This window comes from Mirounga leonina, unplaced genomic scaffold (assembly GCF_011800145.1).
Source record: "Mirounga leonina isolate KUSES-001 unplaced genomic scaffold, KU_Mleo_1.0 Mir_174, whole genome shotgun sequence".
Taxonomy (NCBI): domain Eukaryota; kingdom Metazoa; phylum Chordata; class Mammalia; order Carnivora; family Phocidae; genus Mirounga; species Mirounga leonina.
This window is the reverse complement of record NW_023270451.1, coordinates 6,740,406-6,763,246: the sequence shown is the minus strand read 5'-3', so window position 1 is coordinate 6,763,246 and position 22,841 is coordinate 6,740,406. Positions and strand designations below refer to the sequence as shown.

The 22,841-nt window shown below is 36.1% G+C and overlaps 1 protein-coding gene across 6 annotated transcripts in view; it reads right to left on the bottom strand.

The window, feature by feature from the left end:
* Positions 1-22,841, bottom strand: part of PHTF2 (putative homeodomain transcription factor 2) — a 114,245-nt gene that overhangs the window by 49,216 nt on the left and 42,188 nt on the right. For 5 of the 6 annotated variants that reach the window (XM_035020436.1, XM_035020441.1, XM_035020438.1 and 2 more), the window contains exons 3-4: positions 2,142-2,198; positions 1,785-1,796 (exon numbers count right to left, since the gene is read on the bottom strand). In XM_035020436.1, the coding sequence (XP_034876327.1) occupies positions 1,785-1,796; positions 2,142-2,198 (69 nt within the window). The remainder of the gene's footprint in view (positions 1-1,784; positions 1,797-2,141; positions 2,199-22,841) is intronic. The other variant, XM_035020440.1, reaches the window with a different exon arrangement.

Here is a 22,841-nt window from a genome sequence, read left to right as displayed (position 1 = left end):
AGTTCTGAAAGTGAGGAATATAGCATTTTGTGATGAGCGGATTAAAAGGTTTCAAGGCATCTTTACTAAACCTGCATGCTGCTCTTCACTTGTTTGAGTATTCTTACTCTTCATGATACTCTTGCCAGACTACCATCTCATGGATCTCTTACCTCCCTCACTTACATCTCTCCCTTTACTTATCCATTAACTGTTGTTTCCCAGTGTTCTGTTCTCAGACTTTTCCTGTCATCAACCAGTGTAAATCTCACTCCTATAGCTGTATTGATATGTGTTATTATAGATAATATATACAGCACACATATACACATACCTATATACACACACACTTTCATACTGAGGACTCCCAAATCTCTCTCCCAAGTACCACCTGAATATTTCTAAAGCACAATTTTAAATCTGCTCCTCTTCTAGTATTTCCCATCACACTTGCTGCTGCCTGAGTGAAGTTTCTAAAACAGAAATTTAATCAGGTAACATTTTCTGTTTAAAATCCTTCAATGTCTCCCTCATTGTTTTCCAGATTATGTCCAGACTCTCCCGGGTGAGGCAGTCAAGCCCCTGCACAATCTGACTCCCCTTTTCTTTTCTAGTTTCATGCTTACGCACCCCAATCTCCTTCCTCCATCCAACCTATTACCAATCAAGCTCCTTGAGGATTCCTCAGTCAGTCATGCTCCTTCTTTCCTGCATGTTTATTTTCATACGCTCTTCATTCTGTCTGGAATGTTTTCCTCATTCTTCCTAATGTCTGTCAAACTCAGCTCATGAGTCACTTCCTCTGTGAAGTCTCTCCTAACCTACCCAGGGCTGCTTCCCCCTGCACTCCCCAACAGAGACCTACACTGAACCAATCTCATTTGTAATTATGAATCTCATCTACAAAATTATAATCCATTCCATCTTTTCCATGATTTAATCCTGTATTTAACACATAGCAGGTGCTTACGGCAACTTTAATTCTTTTTTTTAATTAATTAATTAATTAATTAATTTATTTATTTATTAAGATTTTATTTATTTGTGAGAGAGAGAGAATGAGAGACAGAGAGCATGAGAGGGAGGAGGGTCAGAGGGAGAAGCAGACTCCCTGCCGAGCAGGGAGCCCGATGCGGGACTCGATCCTGGGACTCCAGGATCACGACCTGAGCCGAAGGCAGCCGCTTAACCGACTGAGCCACCCAGGCGCCCCCGGCAACTTTAATTCTTCATGAAAATAGTTTAAAGATTAAAATTGACCAATGGCAAAGAATCTTGCTCATTATTATAGATGACTAAGTTGTTAAACACTGAGATTTTTTTTTGACAGATTTTTAAGAAACTATAGACACTAGTTTCCAATCTAACATAAACCTTTTCATACAAAATAGAAAATGTCAAGCCACTGAAGTAACATTCTCTGGGCTCAGATTAAATTTAGCTCGTGCAGGAACACACAGATTAGTATTATCTATGCAAATGAAAAATATAAATCTTATTATCAAAAAGGAGCAATTGCTGAGAAACAGAACAAATTCAGTTAAAAAAATATTTGTCATGCTAGCCAGGTAGCCTATGAGAACGTCTTGTCAGCATAAGTGATTACATGTTCAAGAAGAAACCACCTACTACAAAACATTTCCATTAATGCTTTACTTTCCTAAGTTCTTTTAAGAAATGACCAACTCCTCAGCGACTCTACTTGCGTTCAGGTCATTCTGTTAGTAGCACCAAAAGCAGATCTCAATGAAGCAGAGCAGCATTTGACAGGATCATTCAGGAGGGAGAAGTCCTGAAACACTTACCAGTTTGATAAACTGTACAGAGCAATGACAGCATCAAAAGGGAGGAAAAGCAAACTAGAAGTATAAGGTGACAAGTGAAAGGGGAGGAGAGCTGATAAAAAAAATAATCATTAGAAACGAAATTTTAAAAGAACAGAAAGATGCTAAAAAGCAAAAAAAAAAAAAAAAAAAAAATCATCAGAGGTAAAGACACACGACTATGCCAGGGTAAGAGTTTACCTCTTTATTTAAAAGTCTGGATAGAATAAGTAATATTTATACCTTAAAAGTGTATGGAAAGATAAAAGATAAAATGTTGTTAATAATCAATTTATAGAACTATATTTCAGAATATACAAAATTAAATAAACTTGTTACCTTGATTTCTCTTTGTTCAACAGATTTTTCCCATATTTGTTGATCATATGCTCCAATCTATGAAAATAAATAAAATACAACACTGCGTTAAGTGATCGCTGTTGGTACCCGTCCAATAGGTGTAACTCTGCTTGCACTATAAGCAACTCAGCGTTCGTTCAGCACAGAGTAGATTCAGCTTTGTCTCAGACTTCTGGGATCGATATTGTACTGCAGTAGTTCTCAAAGGTACAGTTTCAGGACCAGCAGTTTTAGCATCACCTGGGAACATGCTGAAAATGCAAACTCTCTGGCCTCACCCCAGAGCTGCTGAATCAGTAATATGGCTGTGGCACCCAACTATCTGTGTTTTAAAAATTCCTCTAGATGATTCTGATATACTACTAAAGTTTGAGAACCACTGCCCTAGGGAATCCTTTATTTTAAATAAAGACAGCTCTGGTACCTCCAAGAAAAAACCACCAATAATAAATGTTTTATGGAGTTATTTTTAAAGAAAAAAATACAAATGTTCTACAGAATTAAAAATTCATAAACATATAGATCAGAGTTACCACTTGGGTTACAGTTTAAACTGGAAAATAGTCTTGAAAGCGACTGAAGACACAGGGTAAACATCAAGAAGTAGAATTCCTTTTAGCTTCTATGCCCATCGCTCTCAGATGCTGGGAAGTTCTCTGAACTATACCTTCACCTGGGCAGGATGAACAAACCATTTTTACTCTCTGTCTCTAAGTTCTTTGCTGTTAACACCTATTGTCCCAGCACCTTAATCCCCAATGTCCAATGGGACACTGAAATGGGTCATTAGCTTATAGTTTTAACTGAGGATTTTCACTTTTGGCGTTAATGGAAAATTAGAATCCTGAGAAATTAAAATCACTTCAGTTAATTACAATTACAAGATGAGACAGAGACCAGAGACAGGCAGATATATTATGAGGATATTCAGCAAAGAGTATTTTCTGACTTATAACATCATTCTACCCAGAAGTCTTTTTTATCTACAACATTCTTTAAAATCTTGTTTCAAGAAATGAGAAATTGAGAATCCAAGCTGGTTTAAAGACAGACATGAAGGGGGTAGAATAAAATGATTACATGACTCCATAAGGACCTTCATTTCTATTATTCTCTCTTACACATCATCTTATTCGTACTAACTTCTCTGGCCCGTTAAATCCTTTTCTCTTTTTCATCAATTTCCTGTGACTCCTTTCTTATTTTTAAAATCACTTTGTCATATAATATACACTGCAAATTAGAATCTTAGAACATCTAGACCAAGCCACATGGACTGAACAACTCACTTAGATGTAACCAAAATTGCCATGAGTCTCTCTCTAAAGCAGGACAGATTAGCAATAACCAATTGGTTGGACTTAATGGCCGAGCTGACCTGCAGTGACTAGTTGCCCTTTACCCTCCTAAATTTTAAATTCAATCAATCATCCTCCTTAAAATCAAAAAAGTTAAGCATGGGGACACAGATTCCACAAGAGCAATTCTGCTTTAACTTGATAATTCAGAATGACTGGGTTTAATTCAATTAACATTTATTTTTTATTTTTTTATTTTTTTTAAGATTTTATTTATTCATTTGAGACACAGAGATACAGAGAGAGAGCGAGAGCATGAGCAGGGGGAGAGGCAGAAGAAGGAGAAGCAGGCTCCCCACTGAGCCAGGAGCCGGATACGGGGCTTGATCCCAAGACCCTGGGATCATGACCTGAGCCTAAGGCAGATGCCTAACCATCTAAGCCACCCAGGTGCCCCAACATTTATTTTTTTAAATGTGCAACTATTTCAATGGCACTGCATACTTTTTAGTGAAACAATAACCCAAACTAATAAAGAATAGGTACCTATATGTTTTAATGATTATTTTGACAGTATTTTGTTTTGATGTATAAAAGAATGCACTAAATTCTCTTTAAAAAGAACTCTATTTTTATTTCAAGATGACAAGAACATGGACATGGAAATACATGTCTCACAATCTTAAAATCAGGGAAAATAAAATAATGCATATGCAAAAAAACAAATCAGAAATGCACTGTCAATCCTTGGCCTACCCAGGTTTGATGCAATCCCAGCAAGGTACTCAATGGCTCCAGGCTTAAAAAGGTTCAGAAAGTCTAATAAATCTTGCAGGGAAGCGGTGGCTAAAAGTGGAAAAGCTTTTTGAAGGCCAAGGTACTTGTAAATAGCAGAATGTAACCCTAAAAAAAGGACAGTGGTGGTGAAGGATAGTCCTATAAAAAGGATGAAGGTGGCTTATTTTATTGGAGAGTCCATTTTTTTTTTCAAAGACTTGATGATGGGTTATCTTAACCTTTAAAAAAAAATAGATAAATGTCACTTTCCATTACAAGCAATTAAATGTCTCTCCAGTGGAGACATCAGTTTTCTTTTGCAGCAGACATTTTTGTTTTAAAAATACTACCAGATACACCCTTCAGTTACATAAACAAATAGACCACTTTCTTGAAAAACACTGTGAGGGTGCCATGAACCTAAATGCGGGTTCTTTACATGGTCACAGCTCTGCTTGCTAATGCATATACCCTTAACAAATTAGTCTTAAATATAAACTCAGACTGAATTGTGTCTGTATCTTGGGATGTGTGTGTGATACATCAGAGGCCTGTGAAATCAGGGTGGTGGCAGGATGCCAGAAGGGACAGGGAAGGAATTCTAAAGATCCCTTCTGATCTAAAGCCTCATTTGATTCCATGATGAAATCTGTCAAGATAGACCGGAACACCTGCAGCTGAGGTCAAGCTATTCCCCTGAAAGAAACATAATCTTTGGGACGCCTGGGTGGCTCAATCAGTTAAGCGGCTGCCTTCGGCTCAGGTCATGATCTCAGGGTCCTGGGATCAAGTCCCACATTGGGCTCCCTGCTCAGTGGGGAATCTGCTTCTCACTCTCTCTCTGCCGCTCTCCCTTCTTATGCTGTCTGTCTCTCTCTCTGACAAATAAATAAATAAAATATTAAAAAAAAAAAAAAAGAAACAATCTTCTGGTCAATCATCGTAGAGCAAGAAAAGAAGTGAAACAAACTGAAAGAGAAGAACCATCTGCTCAAGACTTAGGGTCAGGGATGAAGAATAACTTGTAGAGCTGTGCTAACAAAATTAAAAGCAAATAACAAATTTTCTAAAGATTCTATTTCTATTCTACCTCTGACATATAGACACTTGGCAGACTTGACTAAATCACCTAAACTTGAAACTCTTCTTTTTTTTTTATTTCTTCTACAGAAAATTAAATCAAAAGCTGAGTCCAATTATAGTTCTCTGCAAAAAATCAGGTCAAAAAATCACCTTATTTTTTAAATTCCATACAAAAGATTAAAGGAATCTCAGTAGTAACATTTGTCTAACAGAACAGAAATTTTAATCAGATAATATGTTCTTCAAGTGAGAAAAGAATATTATGTAATATTTTGGCTACTTCTATATTTCAGCTATCCTAACATATTCTCCCCTGCCCCCCACAAAGCCTCCACTATTCGAGTGTCTAGAAGAGTGCCCAACATTCTACAGAAACAAAAGGATGTATACACACAAATAATGCTTTGTTGGTAGACAGACTTACAAATACCGAGCTAATTAGTGTATGAGTCGTTCTGTGGCCTTCCAACCATATTCTTCATAACTGACAAGCTGTTTCAAGGAGGGAAAAACACTGCTTCTCTCACGAGAGAAGACTCTTAAATCCTGATTTACATTTGATGTGCAGGCAACAGTTCTGTACATGTTCAGAAAGTTCATTCTCTGGTGCTTGGCTATGGTAAGCAATTTTATTAACACTTTGGTTATTATTCGCACAGATGCCATGAACACCTTAAGCTTCCAGTGTCCTCTTACCCAACCAGAGCTGACCTCTTTTTTTTTTTTTTTTTAACTTGGTCCCTTTGCTCTCTACAAATTCATCCTGCATCTTCAACAGCAGGTCTGACAACCCTATATTGATCTCTTATAATACTTCCCATAATGACAGTAAGGACAATTCTAAATTTCCTTCCCACAGGCTTTAATTCCTAATTATTGTGAGCATTACCCTTCCCGGCAGAACATCTAGCCAACTACTTCAACTACTAAGATTGAAGCCATAAGATGCAAATATCTTTGTTTGCTATCTTCTCCATCTCTAGTATCCATTTTCTCGATTGTTTCTAGTATTTACATTCCTCCTATTTTTATAAATGAACTTTGCACCTTTACAGAGGTAAAGACTGATTAAAAGCAAACCAAAAATAATAATAATAACTGAGGGAACAGCATCCTGAAAGTGGTAAAAAAAATTTTTTTAAGGAAAAAATGAGAAGAAATTAAGACACTATAGTAATATCAAGTGAATTAAAATTGAATTAAATGAATACTATAGATATTTTCTGACCTCCTGAAGACTATCATAAAAGGAAAATGTATATGGTATAAATCTGAAATTAATGTAGCTAATGTTACATTAAGTATATATGTAAATATGAAGTAGATATTTAGAAAAAAACATGAAAGCCATTAATAGAAATTATCTAAAAGAAGTATATAAGAGAACAACACTTTTACTTTCTTCTTTGTATTCACTGTTACTGTACCATTTTTTTTTCTAATAACAGATATGACTACTTTTATAAAGCAGGATTCTAATGCAAGTCTGGTAGACTCCAAATTAATTTGAACTAATTATCTAGGAAATTAATGTTACTGTCACTAAATAGTATCTTTACAGGGAATCCTCTACCTCTACCTGTCATCAGTCTAATTTTTTACGTTTCTGTACACTGAGACAAACAAAATGGCGCAGGGGAAAAGGAGGGAAAGTCAGGGATAGAGAGGGATGAGGGAGGAGAGGATTGGTAGGTGGAGAAAAAGACTGTCTTTGTCTAGGTGTCTGCCAGAATCAGTCTTCTAAGAAAAAAAAATTTGTAATGAATATGATGGTATCAAGAGTACAAACGTTAAAACCTAGACAATTAGATGGTGAAATGAGAAACACGTATCACTCAGGAATTCTAGAAAAGAAACGTTTGAAAAACAATTTGAAAAGCTACTCTTAGGTGATCCGATTACCTCCTAGGTCATCACATTCAGAACAGCAGTGGCTCAGATATCAAGAGGCTAAAGAGAAGGTATCTTGCTTCAAAAAGGTAGTTACCAATAGTTTAATTAGATTAAGTGCTTAGATAAAAGATTTAGAGTTCACAAATAAATATAAGCTGGGCAAATAGAGGCCCAGATTTGCACACATATTTTAGGCACCTCATTTCCTTAGCGAATGAACAGATAGACCACAATACTATATATCGAAGTCCTAATTCTTCCTATCATTTTCTATCATGCTCAGTTTCATTTCTTGGAATCTCATTTCAGAAACTCTGAAAAGCAAGCTATTAATTCTCATAAACATCAAATTTAATTCAAAAAGTTAACACAGAGTCCAATCCCTTCCTAGCTTGGTACACTCAGTAAACAACAGAGGCCAATCGTGACCAGGACAAATGTAGTCCACCTTTGGTAGCAAGAGTGTGTGTTAAAAGCATGACAAGGATACAGGCTCAAGAATCTCTTGAGACCATTTCATCCTAAAAAACAAACAAACAACAACAGCAAATAAGAAGAAAGAGATGCCTGTGACCTTGCTGATTCTTTCCATCTCTAAAGTGACAGTAAATATATTCTATTTTTTTCTGTGACTATTTTTTGTACATACATCATCAACTACAAGACCCTTATAGGTAAAGTTCATATTGCTTTTACACTTATGACAAGTCCCATATTTTAATAGTGATTTAATAGCTGTACAACCAAAGATAACTTTTAACTTTGAGTCTTTTTTTTTTTATAAAAATAGAAGTTATCAATCAGAAAATACCCTGTTATATTTGGAGTGTTGGTTTTTAAACTTTCGTTCTCTCATTGCCTTAGTTGATCAGCTTCTAATGTTTCCTGACAGGAGTAGAGAAGACTCTGGATTGTGCAAGAGAAGTGGATTTTCATCCTGCCTCCTTCATAACTAGTCTTATGGTCTTGGCAAGTTTCTTGACCTCTGAGCATCTGTAAAATGGGGACAACGAAACATACTTCACAGAACGAGAATGTAAAAAGGTGATGTCTGGTATACAGTTGGTGCTCTTTAAATATTAGTTCTTTCCTTTCTTGGTAAGTCAGTCTCTCTAAGCCTTAATACCTCATTTTTAAATTGATAAAGTTGACCTATACTTAAATTAATTTTATAACAATATTTATATTCACTAATGATGATTTGGATGGCCACAACTGCTTAATGTGTGAGTATAGGGACAGAAAAGACCCATTACTACTATGAAAAAAAGAACCAACAAAAGCAGCTAGAAATGCCTGAGCAAAAGGTACAAAGAAGAAAACAAAAATAAGGTGTGTGGAGATAAATTCATTTTCTTAATTAAAAACCAATGTTATACTTTTTTAAAGAATTGTTCAGTTTAATTGTGTAAGACTGATGAATCACAGACCTGTACCTCTGAAAAAATAATACATTAAATGTTAAAAAAAAAAAAAAAAAGAAGATAGTAGGAAGGGAAAAATGAGGGGGGAGGAAATTGGAGGGGAGGAAGAACCATGAGAGACTATGGACTCTGAGAAACAAACTGAGGGTTTTACAGGGGAGGGGCATGGGGGGATGGGTTATCCCAGCTATTAAGGAGGGCACGTATTACATGGAGCACTGGGTGTTATACGCAAACAATAAATCATGGGACACTACATCAAAAACTAATGATGTAATGTATGGTAACTAATGTAATAAAAGAAAATTTAAAAAAAAAAAAAGAATTGTTCACAGTTTATAAATGAAAACAGGGCTGTCAACACCCAAAACCTAATTTGCCCAGACACCTAAACTATGTAACTTTCATTCTCACAAGTTTGATAAAAAAGAGAAATTGAAGTGTGGAACAATATAATAAAATTAAAGTTACTGAACAAAACAGTGACTCTGAGAATAAAATATCCAGTGAAAGGAAACTTATATCTATAATCCCCCAAATGATGCTGTCACAGCGGACATTCTGAAATCAGACCTAGTACTTCTGTTCATATCACTAAATTATACTAAAGAAACTACTTGGGTCACTCAGAACTATTAGAATTATTGATTAACCTTGAGATAAATCTCTACCTAGCATTAGCAGAAACTAATTCTTTAGACATTTTTTAAACTTTTAATTCCAAAGTATAGCTCTCAAAGTTTATCAAATAGGTTTTCACTGTTCTTTGCTCATAACTGCTGCCTTTCAAACAGACTTCTCTATTGAATGCCTGGCAATATCTCTGAGTCCTTATAACTGCTCCTGAAGAGCCTTGTTTCTAACCTATTATCTTAAAAGCAATTCCCCTTACTTCTCCATTTATATGCTCTCCTATTCTATTCTCTTGTTTCTTCACAATTGTCCTATTTTAATCAACATACTGCCCAATGTTTGTGATTGCCCATCATGTGCGTGCACATGCACCCCCTCCCCCAGACCTATAGAAGTCAGACACTCAGGTGACTTTAACGATGAGGAACAAATGAGGAAATTGAATCATTTAATTTTATGATATGAAGTATGAAAGAGGATGATGTCAAAAAGGTGTGGTCTGAGGACATGGCAAGAGCCAGTAACTCTTTTGAATGTATAACAACTACCAAATTATTTTACCAAATCTTTAATTCTTCTGAATCAGTCTTTTCTTAGAACTCTAAAAAACATGAAAAGCCAAATCACAGAAGCCTTTTAATCCAACCATTAAAATATTCCTCTACAATTCTAGAGTTATTTGGGGGTAGGGGAGAACATGGATAAGTATTAAAAGAAGTCTAAATCATGAAATAAATATGATAATTATAAGCAAAAAGTTTCTTTGTAACCTGTTTGTTTCAACTGTCCTTTATTTCTTCTATTAGTTATTAGCAGAATCATATTATCAAATATGTTAACTACAGAAAAGAAAAGCTGCTTGAGAAAAAAATACAAAACTTTTAAAAAGATTAAAATCCTTTTTTGGGGGGGAGGAGCATGGGGGACAATAAAAAACGTTAAGAAGCAACCATTCAGAGAGAAGCATACAGTGTCAACTAGAGGGTTAGATTAGGGATACCATGAAGAGCAGACACGGCTGAGTTGGTATTAGAAGCAGTGTACTGGGTGATATTTGTATTTTTCCTTTTACCACCAAGATCAGGATCAGGAGGGGAAGAATCAAATACATGCATGCACACCCTGCCACCAAATACCTACAGTATGTCAGGCACGATGCTATGCACCTGGCAAGACCCCTCAGTAAAACTTCCATTTTCCTTTGCCCTTTCCCCTGCCTTGCCTAAACAATTCAATGCTAAAGTCATTAAATAGGGCAGGAACCATGGCGGCCCCAAGCAGAGTGTGAGAGTGTCTGACACATGGGTGGGCTAGGTGTGAGGTATCAGCCCAAGTGGGGTATAAAGGGGGGGCCCATGGGCTATGGGGACTCAAGAGCCTGAGCAGGGTGAGAAAGGTGACCACATTTGGGGGTAACCCAGCACAGACAGGTCGTTGAAATCTATGCATAGTGAGGAGGACATTCAACTGGAGAATATCTTAATATGGGTGTCAGAGCCCAAGAAAGGTGAAGAGGTCTAGAATAAAAAGGCTGAACGAGATGAAAAGGGTATCCAGATACAGAATGGGATAGCAGCTGAGATGGGAGACTGGTTACATATGTGGAGATTGAGGTCTTGATAGTCTGAAAATGTTCACTCCTGTTTATTCAGAAATCTCTACCTATAAAGCTATTAAAGAAATAAGAGAGTAGTTCAATGACATGAATGCTATATATAAACAGGGGAAGGGTTTAAAAAATTATGGCATATTTATACAATAAAATATTATGTTCATTAAAATTATGTTTTAAAAGGATATTCAGTGATGTGAGAAAATACTTTTGCTATGTTACATGAAAACAGGATAACAGAAAAACTAAATACAATAGGATCCTAATTTTGTTTGGGAAAAGTCACAAGGTTAACAGTAGGGCAACTGCGTGATTTTATATTTACCTCCATTTTTCACTTTTCCTATGATAGACATTTATTACTTTTTTTAAAGATTTATTTACTTATTTGAGAGAGAAAAAGAGAGGGAAGAGGGGAGGGGCAACGGGAGAGGGGAGAGGAGAATTCTAAGCAGACTTCCTGCTGAGATCAGAGCCCAATGCAGGGCTCAATCCCACGGACCATGAGATCATGACTGAGCTGAAACCAAGAGTCAGACGCTTAACTGACTGCACTACCCAGGTGCCCCAACATGTATTACTTTTAAATCATGATAAAACATCATTTTAAAAATCAAGAGAAAATGAAAGCTAATAATCACAGTAATATCAAATGTTAGGTATTGGGCTTTCGAATACATTTTCTCATGGAAAAGTACTGTGAGGGGGCAGTCATTAAGAAAGCAATTGCCACTGCACAAAATCAATTTAATTAAGTATCATTATGAAAATAAGGTTTTCCCTATGAGTTATGGAATGGAAATTTCAGCCAAGAAGTTATACCTTAATTAAAAAAAAAGTTATACCTTAATAACAAAACTGTCAAAGTCTATTACATAGAAGGGCAGATAGATACCTACATCCTAGGATATAAGGGGAGGGGGGATGAGTTAAAGAATCAAGATGCTAAAATATATACCAAGTGTCCCAGAAAACAAAAACATTTCAAATGGGACTTTAGTGGCAGAAGGGTAACTTAAACTGCATTAGGTGATAATGGAAGGAATTCAAACGGTTCACACAGGAAAGGGAGGGAATGGAGGGAAGGGAGCCCAGTAAACGGCTACATGGTGGAACTGGGAGAACTCCAAGTTCTGGAAGCCAAGAAGAGAAGGCCATCATTAGCTTTTTAGCCCTTAGAGTAACCATCAGGGACTGGCCATATGAGAAAAAGCAGGAGCCATGGACTGTCTCATCTGACTCCTGTTCTCTACTCCCCTCAGTTCCCAAGACATTAAAAAGATTAACCTTCAGAGCTATTTACTCGATACAGTGTGATTTCAGGGGTCCCTCAATAATCCTCAAATGCCAAGCCCCCATCTTTAATAAGAACATAACCTTTGATTTAAGATTAAAAAGCAAATACCTAATTGATTCAATACCTGTCTCTCAATTATACTTAAGTAGAATCATTAAATCACTAAGCATGAAGAACTGAGGGCCTGCTGTATGGTGAGGGGTGCTGCCAAGGACCAGGTCTGTGTTATTTGATCCTGCGCACACCCCTCCACCACAGGGATCCAAAGCTAGATAGCTGACTCACACTGAGCCAAGCAGTTCTCTCCCCATTCCAAATGTCAGAAGAACAAGAGAAACAGAGATGGATGGCTAACAGAGGAGAATAAAATTAAACAACAAGGCCCAACAGACAAGTTTCTAGAAATTCTACTACTAAGAGGCCCAACACAGGCCTGGTTTGCCTTTCCTTCCCAGGTGTTGGCTATGGCTGTTGGCTCAGCTGACATGTGTAGTGAAAAGTAGAAGCAGAACACAGCGGTGTTTTTTCCTGGCCCAACTTTAATGAGAACATTGCTGTTAATGCAAACCAACACCACTCTGCATAATTTAAGAAGACTGTTTATTTTCCAACTTGCCGGTACATGGCAGTACATTCTTGGTGGATTTATTAATCAAGGTACTGCCCAATTAATAACCTTTCCCAAGAAGTCATCTTGGCAAAGATAATTTAACTTCTCCTTTTCCACTTAACCTAACCTGGCATCATGAATTGTGAAGAACCCTGCTAATGAGGAAAAAAAGATCATTAGTGGCTTTTATTAATCATATAAAATAATTCAAATGTGCCTTACTTCATGAATTAAACAGAGGGTCAAAACATATTATCCAGGGTAAATACCAAAGTTCTAGTTAATAAATTTATAACATTAATCCCCAGGTTTTAAAGTTTTTACGGCCAAACCCTTAAAATTTAACATTACTTAATTAATAATTATTTGAATTTTTCAGTAAATGTTATCTCAACAATTCATTTATTAAATAAAAAATTTAATTTTATTAAAAATAGTTAAAATAAATTATTAAACTATTTAAAATGGCTTTTAAAAAGCTATTTATTACTTAAAATAAACAGCTTAGTTAAAAAAAATTAAGGTTTCACTTCTTTAGCTTCTAAATTGTCAAAACTTAATGAAAGACCAAACACAAACTATTTTCTCTTTTACCACTAACAGTGCTGTTCATATTTTATATATCAAATTTAATGGGAGAAAAAACCCCTAAAAAACATGAACTTCATCTTCCCACCTAGTCTAAGAAAAGGCTTCCACCAACAACAGAGGTCATAATTCGCTTAGCCGAACATGCATTTATGAAAATTAATTTACTCGGTTAAATAACACTGACCAAAACCAGTCAGTATATGTACAAGACTTCCAATAGACTAGGCAAGTACATTCAAGCTAAAACAATAGTGCCATCAACTATAATTGCTGCTTTGTTTACTGAACACTTGCTGTCCCTCACGGGCTGCAGTGCAGGCAGGGAACAAGACACAAAAGGCACATTTAATGCCATCACCCACAACCATTTGAGAGCTCACAGCCAGGGGAGAAGAAATAGGCCAGGTTTGGACATAAGGTTGAAAGTGGAATCACTCACACTCAGTTAAAGAGTGTACATTCTGTAGCCCATTGTAGCTGGGTTTAAATTCTGGCTCTATCATGCATTCTCTGTGGGGCGGTAAGGAAACTATTAGAATTCTCTGAATCTTAGTTTCCTTAGTTATAAAATCAGGATGATGGCAGGAATGCCTATTTCATAGGGTTGCTGTGATGATTACATGCATGTAAAGTACATGGGAAAGTGGGTAGCACACAGTAAGTGCTTAATAAATGTCACCTGTTGTTATTCACCCAGTATAACACTCATGACAGAGGAAGCTCTGGGCCAACTACTTTACTTACACAATGTCATTTAATCCTCATAACACTCCCTGACATAGACAGTGTTATTCCAACTTTAAAGAGAACTGAACAGATCTAGAGAAGTTCTGTAACTTGCCCAAAGTCACAAGACAGCAAATGACAGAACCAGATTCAAACAAAAGATGTCTGGCCCCAAGGACCTTGATTTTTTGTTTACCTGATTGCTGTCTAAGTTATTAAGACTCACAGAGTATCTGTGTGAGGTACAAACACAAACTGTATCAACATGAAAGGGAATGTTTATTTTAAGCTCTCAGACGCTATGCTAGAACTTTCTCACAAACTATTCATAAATCAACATTTTCACTCCTATTTTTTTTTTATTTTTTGTATTAACATTTATTTTTTTCTCATCTACATCCTTCTCTATCTCTAGAATGTGAACTCCTGGAGGTGTGCAAATCATCTGTCTAGTTTTGTATTCCTAGCACTTAAGATCAACACATGGTAGGTTTTCAAAAAATGATTGCTGAGGGAATTAACATGATTATTATTACAATTTAAAGACAAAGAAATGGAGTCTGAGAGAGACTGAAACAACTTGCCCATGGTCAAACAGCTTTTAAGATACAGAATCTCTCCCATCTCCAGGCACAGATGCCCATAAAGGCTGGCTTTCCATTACACAGTGTTACCTTTCTAAGATAAATCTTAATTGTCTTTTCTCAAAATAATAGCAATCTGTAGCAACTGCTATGTCTTAGTAGCAGAAACCATTTCAAATTATTTGTTTAGAAAAGAATTAAGTAAACATACCACCTATTTCAGATATATCCATTCCTTCACTTGCCAAGATTTGTTTTTAATTAATCACATGCCCAAGAATAGCTATCATTTTTTCTTTGTATTCAGGATTATAATTAAAAGTCCAATTTTATTACTTCCTGTGCATTGAAGAGGTTAAGGGGCATCCCAGAAGAGTGGGGAAAGTCCCCACTCAAGGCACTTCAGGTAGACTGAGGGGGAAAAAAAAAAAAAGTAAACATCTCCTTAAAATTAATGTGTATATTTATAATGTCCTCCCAACTGTACTGTTTAACTATAACAGGGACTGGGCATGATTTAACCCAAAAATGCAACTTGTTTTAAAGTTCTGCCCAACCTGTAAATTCCTTAAACAGGGTTTCATCAGTCTAATAAAACCAAGAGGAAAATTCCAATAATGTTTTAAAGCATCAAACTGTAGATTAAATATTTACTTTACTACACCTTTTATTGCCCAACCTAAGAAGATGAAAAAAATGGAAATATTTTTTGCCAAGTGACATCTATTATTTGATATTTTTTCTTAGATATACCAGAAAGGGGAAAGAAAATTCCATGACTACTTCATCAATTGGAAAATGAAGTAATATTTAATGATAATAGGTAAGATCAAGACAAAAACAAAACAAACAAAAACCCACAAAACCGCTACAAATCAACTAGTCAATGGCAGAGCTAAAGTAGAAAATGATCAGTAATATGCCAACCAACAAAGATTGATTATTGTTTTTGTGACAAGTATTTATTCTCTTTTCCTTTTGATTTTACCTGAAGAGACCTAAATTTTAAATCACAATTCAAAGACATTATTTCACAGGATGAAATGGGAATCTTCTGGGAAACCAATATTTCACATGGTAAAGACAATCACGCCACTTTAAGTCTCTTCCAGGATTTCTAAAGCTACAGGAATTTCAAACTAAAATTATAATACCCAAAATAAACAATCAATGAAAAGAAAGAGCTATGCAAATTAACCTATGAGACTCTATTTCATACCTACTAAAGTGGCTATAACCAAAAGGCAGACAATAACATATTGGCAAGGACATGGAGAAACTGAAATCCTCATACATTGCCTGTGGGAATGTAAAATGAAGCAGCCACTCTGGAAAAACAGTTTGACAGTTATGACCTGGTAAATCTACCCCTACTTACCTACCCAAGAGAAATGAAAATATATGTCCATACAAAAATCTGTATATAAATGCTTATACCTGCATTATTCATAATAGTCAAAAACTAGAAACAATCCAAATGTCCATCAATTGTGAATAAACAAAATGTGGCACAATGGGATTCTACAGTGCAATTAAAAAAAAATGAAGTACTCAAACATGCTACATCTGAGGAGTGCAGAGCCTGATGCAAGGCTAGATCTCACAACCCTGAGATCACAACCTGACCCAAAACCAAGAGTTGGATGCTTACCCCAGCACCCCAGTAAAAATTATTGAATTGAATACTTAAAACAAGTGAATTTTATGGTACTTATTTGTACATTAATAGAGCTGTTTTATTAAAAAGGAGTACCTATATTTCTGTAAAATTTCTTCAAATAAAAATAACATGAGGGAAATACACACACCCCCACACAAAGACATTAGATCCTAGGGGAATTGGAATAAAAACATTTTTCCATCAAGTTTTGACTCGTAGCAGGCTTTTCATCTCTATATCCAGAAGACTGCTTCTGCTTTTTTTTTTTTTTGGTGCATATGCTAGATTATTATTAATTAATTTTAATACTGGCTTAACATTAACTTGCATATTAGTAAGATCTACTTCCCAAGGGATTTGAGATATTTAAACATTATGCAGTATAAATTACTGCAACTGAGAAAATCAATAACAAAGAAATTGTCAGGGTGTTTGGCTGGCTCAGTTGGAGGAGTCTGCGATCTTGATCTCAGGGTTGTGAGTTCAAGCCCCACATTAAGTATAGAGATTACTAAAAATAAATAAACTTTAAAATGGCTGCATTTGCAAACAGTTCTATTTTTTTAAAGATTTTATTTATTCATTTGAGAGAGAGGAAGAGGATGGAAGGAGAGTGAGAGGGAGAAGGAGACTCCCCCTGATAAGCAGGGAGCCAGATGCAGGACTCGATCCCAGAACCCTGAGATCATGACCTGAGCCGAGGGCAGAGGCTTAACCGACTGAGCCATCCAGGCACCCCTCTATTTTTTTTAAGTAGGCTCCATGCCCAGCATGAAGTCCAACATGGGGCTTGAACTCACAACCCTGATATCAAGACCTGAGCTGAAATCAAGAGTTGGATGCTTAACCAACTGGGCCACCCAGGCGCCCCTCAATGGTTTGCATTTCTGTGCAGTTACTTTTGCTTGAGATTACATAAATGAGGATTTTCCTCATAGGAATTTCTAATATATATCACCCAAGTGAATTAAAAAAGGAGTCTTGTGCTAATTTGTATCATACAAAGACATCAACCAAGGATACTGTACATATCAGACTTAATATTTAACTCCATTTTGATTTGATTTTAAAAATCTAACAATATCAAACTATAGTCTGTTGACACCACAGGATTTGCTTTCAGGAAAAAATCCTTCTATACTTAGAAAGGAAAGCAATTTTTTAAAAGATGGAACCTAGTCCTACTACGTGACCAACTTAAAACATTACCCTCTTTACAAAAAGAAATTAAATCAGAAAATCTATATTCACTCTAAAATAATTTGTTTTATTGTTTCTTTTTAAAAGCAGGAGAACTAATTAGTAGTAAGGGCACCGAATTAAATTCCTAGATTTAAATTCCGGCCTCACCACTTACTAACTCAATGACTTCAGTCAAATTACTTTGACTTCTCTGGGTTTTCTCATTTATTATAGTAGAGAGAGATTTCTGAAGAAATATCCCCATTCTTAGAAATCTCTCCCCTAACTTTTCCCCTCAAGAAATCCTAAAACAACATCATGTTTATCAGGAGTTTTGTTTGATAAATAATATGTATAAAAATTATGGGTAACTTGAAAATAAAAGTAAAAAAGTGTTGTTATTGGGAAATATTCATTGAAAACAAGTAACTTTTACACCACCCAAGATGGCAATAAGAGCTTATCTATCTCTAAAATAAACATGGACTGGGCGCCTGGGTGGCTCAGATGGTTAAGCGTCTGCTTTCGGCTCAGGTCATGATCCCGGGGTCCTGGGATCGAGTCCCGCATAGGGCTCCCTGCTCGGCGGGGAGCCTGCTTCTCTCTGCCTCTGCGTCTCTCTCTCTCCCCCTGTGTTTCATGAATAAATAAATAAAATATTTTTAAAAAATTAAAAAATAAGTAAATAAATAAATAAAAATAAAATAAAATAACCATGGACTGACTGGGACCCAGCCTGGATGGAAGGCCCCAACCCCAATCTTGATGAAAGATATTAGGGTCTCTGGTTTCCAGTCCTGAGAGAGTGCGCGCATGCACATGGGGCAGGGAGGAGGGGCAGAGGGAGAGAGAGAGAATCGCTCAAGCAGACTCCTGACTGAGCACGGAGTGCAATGCGGGGCTCCATCCAGGGACCCTGAGATCATGACCTGAGCCAGGGAGGAGGGGCAGAGGGAGAACTTTTGGCAATTAATATTGGTAATAACAACAATAATAAAGAGTTAGCATTTATTATTTATGAAACACCAGATACATGTTCCATGTACTAACTCATTTAATCCTCACAACTCTATGAAGTAGATATTACAGTATCCCTATTGCACAGTTACAAAAACTTAAATTATACAAAGTTAAACATAAGTAGCACAACACAGGAATTCAAATCCAGGTGACTGGCTCCACAACTGAGCCAGTAATTACCTACCAGTATTTTCATTCTTACCCTTACACAAAACCCACTTATGTTCTCTTGCCTTGACTCTGATCACTAAGGTGCCTGTGAAGAGTGGCATTTAACCCCTAACTACTGTCAGATACTTCTGTCTCTCTTGTTTCTCCGATTGCCTTGCCAAGAGGGAAGCTATCAGACCCTGTTAAAAAAGCGAAACATAAAACTTCACAAAGTCCAATTTATTCAGCCTAAAAATATGTAAAATAGTTAATATTAATCATAGGGTAACTATGAGGATACAATGTGCTAATAGACACTGAGCAAACAACAGTAACAGACACATAAGAGCTCAATAAAAGTTAGCTATTATGTCATCTGGATGAATTACCCAATGCTTGCTTTTCCCTCATACTGAAGCATGAGACAAGGAAGGAACACATATGCTTTATTTACATTCTTTCAATATTTATCATAGGATGTACTCTGGTTTATTATTCTCAAACATAACTCTGACTAAACCATGTGTACATAATACCAATCAAGATGACAGTACTTTCCTTGTTTACATATTTCTAACAGTGTACTATAAATAGCATAAAAATGTGTATCATATTTTTAAGTCAATTTCAATGCCAAGAGTATTAATATATATTGTTTATTTAAGTACATTTGTATTTTAGAAAATACCTAATATTACTGCTATTCATTCAATCATCTGAAATAAAAAATGAGACCATGAAACAGATCTAAATTATTCAAAATCAAATACATTAATTTGTTTGGCTTCCTTCCATTTATCTATATAGGATAACATTAAAATGGAGAAAAAAATTAAGATAAATTGCTTCTGGGTGCTTAGTCCAGATGGCTCAGAATAAGAATCTAAGGGAATTGGACCATCATCATCGTTGGTCAAGAAAAGGTATGCTGTGGGGCACCTGGGAGGCTCAGTTGGTTGGGGGGCTGACTCTTGATTTTGGCTCAGGTCATGATCTCAGGGTCCCTGGATGGAGCCACGCATTGCGCTCCGTGCTCAGTCAGGAATCTGCTTGAGCGATTCTCTCCCTCTCCCTCTGCCCCTCCTCCCTGCCCCATGTGCATGTGCACGCTTTCTCAAATAAATAAATAAATAAATAAATAAATAAATAAATAAATAAATAAATCTTAAAAAAAAAACCTCAAGTATATCTACAGAAGTTACACCGTTAATCTTTAGTATAGAGATTTAGGAAAAACTCTGCAGAGGAAGAAATAAAATATTCCCTTATAGTATTTGTTAAATTTATAATGAACTATTTATCTTGGCACTAAGACTGTACAAAGTACCAATTTTTGTCGAGTGTTTTGTAAAGGATTTGCAGTCTTACACCGTATAGACCAGTATTAACTTCTTACACTGATAAGACAACTGAGATTTTAAGAAGTGTCAGAAAGTCCTACACTTAGTATTTGGGGGCAGAAACCCAAGTTCTGACTTACAACTCCATGCCCTTTCCACTCCACCACATTCTCTGATGTAACTTGGCCAGCATTTTCCTAAGTATGTTCCATAAACACTTAGGGGAAAAAAACTAAGTCCAGTAAATTGAGAAATGATATCTTCCCTGTCTGCCTCTTCGGCAGTAAGTAACACTACACATATTTGCATAATAAAATCCTGTAATTAAAAACTTGTTTATCTTTGTCTAGCTCAGTATCTCCCAAACTTCTTGACAACAAAATTCCTCTATTCTACTAACACCCGTTAACATTATGCAGTACACACTTTGGGAAATGTTGTTATAGGCTAAAGCATTATGTTTATTAGCACTTAATGTAATAGATATAGTATAGGGACTATTTCACTACTATTACTACTAAATAAGTTACTTGAATAAGTGTCTAGCTTGGTGCATGCCACCTCCTAGGCACTCAATATAATAATGAAGAACTACATGAACTAAATAGAAGCTTAATATAAGTACTGTCTCCTGACAGCACTGTTATCAAAGCAGCAAACATTTACCAAGTACCAACTATAAGATAAGGCACTAGAATAATGGAGATACAAAAATAATGATTTCTACCCTCACAGATTAGCAGGAGGAAATTAATTATAATGCAAGTCGAGCAGTGATAAATGCCAGAATACACAAAATACCACTGTAACAAAGAGATAGAAGAAAAACTGAATTTATAGAAAAAGAGTTCCCTAAAATTGCTCCTGGATGGAGCAGAATGAGTTCAGTTTATAACTCTACCACCAACTCAGCATGTTCGTATCTGATGGTAAAAAGGATCAAAATCTCTCTGTAGCTTTCCCTGTCTCTATGCAGAAAGGATTGCTCCCATTTCAAATTTGTTTCTTCAAAAGAACACCAATATGACTAGAGACTCAGAAGCCACCTAAATAGGCTCCTGTGGCAAGACAGAACAGTCTGAGCATCAACAAATGCAACGGGCTGAATCACATCAAATATCTTTAGGCCAAGAGTTCACAATGATAATTAAAAACAAACAAATAACAGTGTTGATATTTGAAGGATGATAGGTAACTACCACATTACTTTGTATACTTGTAAAAAGAGAAAGAATCAAGGTAAAAAAAAAAAAAAAAAGAGCACTCCACGACTGCCATGAACAGAGCACATACAACTTTCGTAGAGGAGCACTAACCTGGGACCTAATCCAGTCTCCATGGGATTATGAAAGATTTCCTTGAGGGAGAAGACTAGCTTTGAGTTTTAAGGATCAATTTGAGTTAGATTAAAAAAAAGAGAGAGAGAGAGAAAGAGAAATAAAAAACAGAGGTGGGCATCCCAAGCAGGAAGGTGAAAAACAGCATGGGGAGACTTCAGCAAGTTGTATCTGGTGGAGGACAGTTAGTGAATAAAAAACCTAAAGGCTGGATGAGGCTAGAAAGCTAACTGAAATTAGATTTTTAAAAAATTCCTTAAAGGCCTTGTGAAGAAACTTGGGAGTTTCTACCACACTTGAGAGGAAGTCTTAGAAGAGTGCTATTCAGTAGGTAAAGACAAGGTCAAATTTTATTTACGATAAACCACCCTGGTGGTTGTGAGGAGAAAGTACTGAACTGTAACAAGAAGAAAACAAAGAAGAAAGGGAGATCATAGCAAATCTGAAAAATATTTAGGAGATAAATGTAGTGACAGAACAGTGACTGGAAAAACAAATTTAGATGGAACTTTCTGTGACTTCCCACAGCACTTTAAAAATAATTCTATTGTAGCATTTACCATAAAGTCTAATAGTTATTTGCATTTTGGTTCCCCCATGATGCAGAGTTGTATTAAGATAAGTACTCAGTGCCTGATACATAGTAGGTCTACCACAAATGTTATTTAAGTATAGAGAGATGCAAATTTTACCAGGACATTATGTTTCTGGGGAGAGAAAGAGGGAGAGAGAGAAAGAGAGAGTGTCTTGGTAATAAAAGTCTTTAATCCTAAAAGTCAAACTGTATGGATAAAACTAAATGTACTGGGGCGCCTAGGTGGCTCAGTCGTTGAGCGTCTGCCTTCAGCTCAGGTCATGATCCCGGAGTCCTGGGATCGAGCCCCGCATCGGGCTCCCTGCTCAGCGGGGAGTCTGCTTCTCCTTCTCCCTCTGTCTACCACTCTGCCTACTTGTGCTCTCTCTCTGTCAAATAAATAAATAAAATCTTTAAAAAAAAAAAAAAAAACTAAACTAAATGTACTGAATTTTCCCTATATGAAGTCAATATAATAAGGCTTCACCTAGCAATTTCCTTAGTTTTCTACCAGTAAATAAAAATAAATCATATAAGAAAGTACTACATTATCCATAAGGCAGTAGTAAAAACATATCCTGCTGTCTACCATTTTGAGATTGCAAAAATAAGACCTCATCTTCTCATTTCCTAAAGTTCTAAAAGAATTAAACTTTAATAAGGCCACCTGACTTTCTTTTTATAATACTGTCTTTTACCTGGTTACAGCCACATACCAACCCATTTCTCCATAAACAAGGTAAACCAGAACTCTTTACCTGTATTTCTAATCCCATCATGGGGTGGGGTAGGGAAGACACTAAAGACAGAAAGCAAACTAAAGTAAGATGCACTTTAAATGAACAAGTATGACATATCCATTTGATAAGGATATTAATTTTAGGCAAA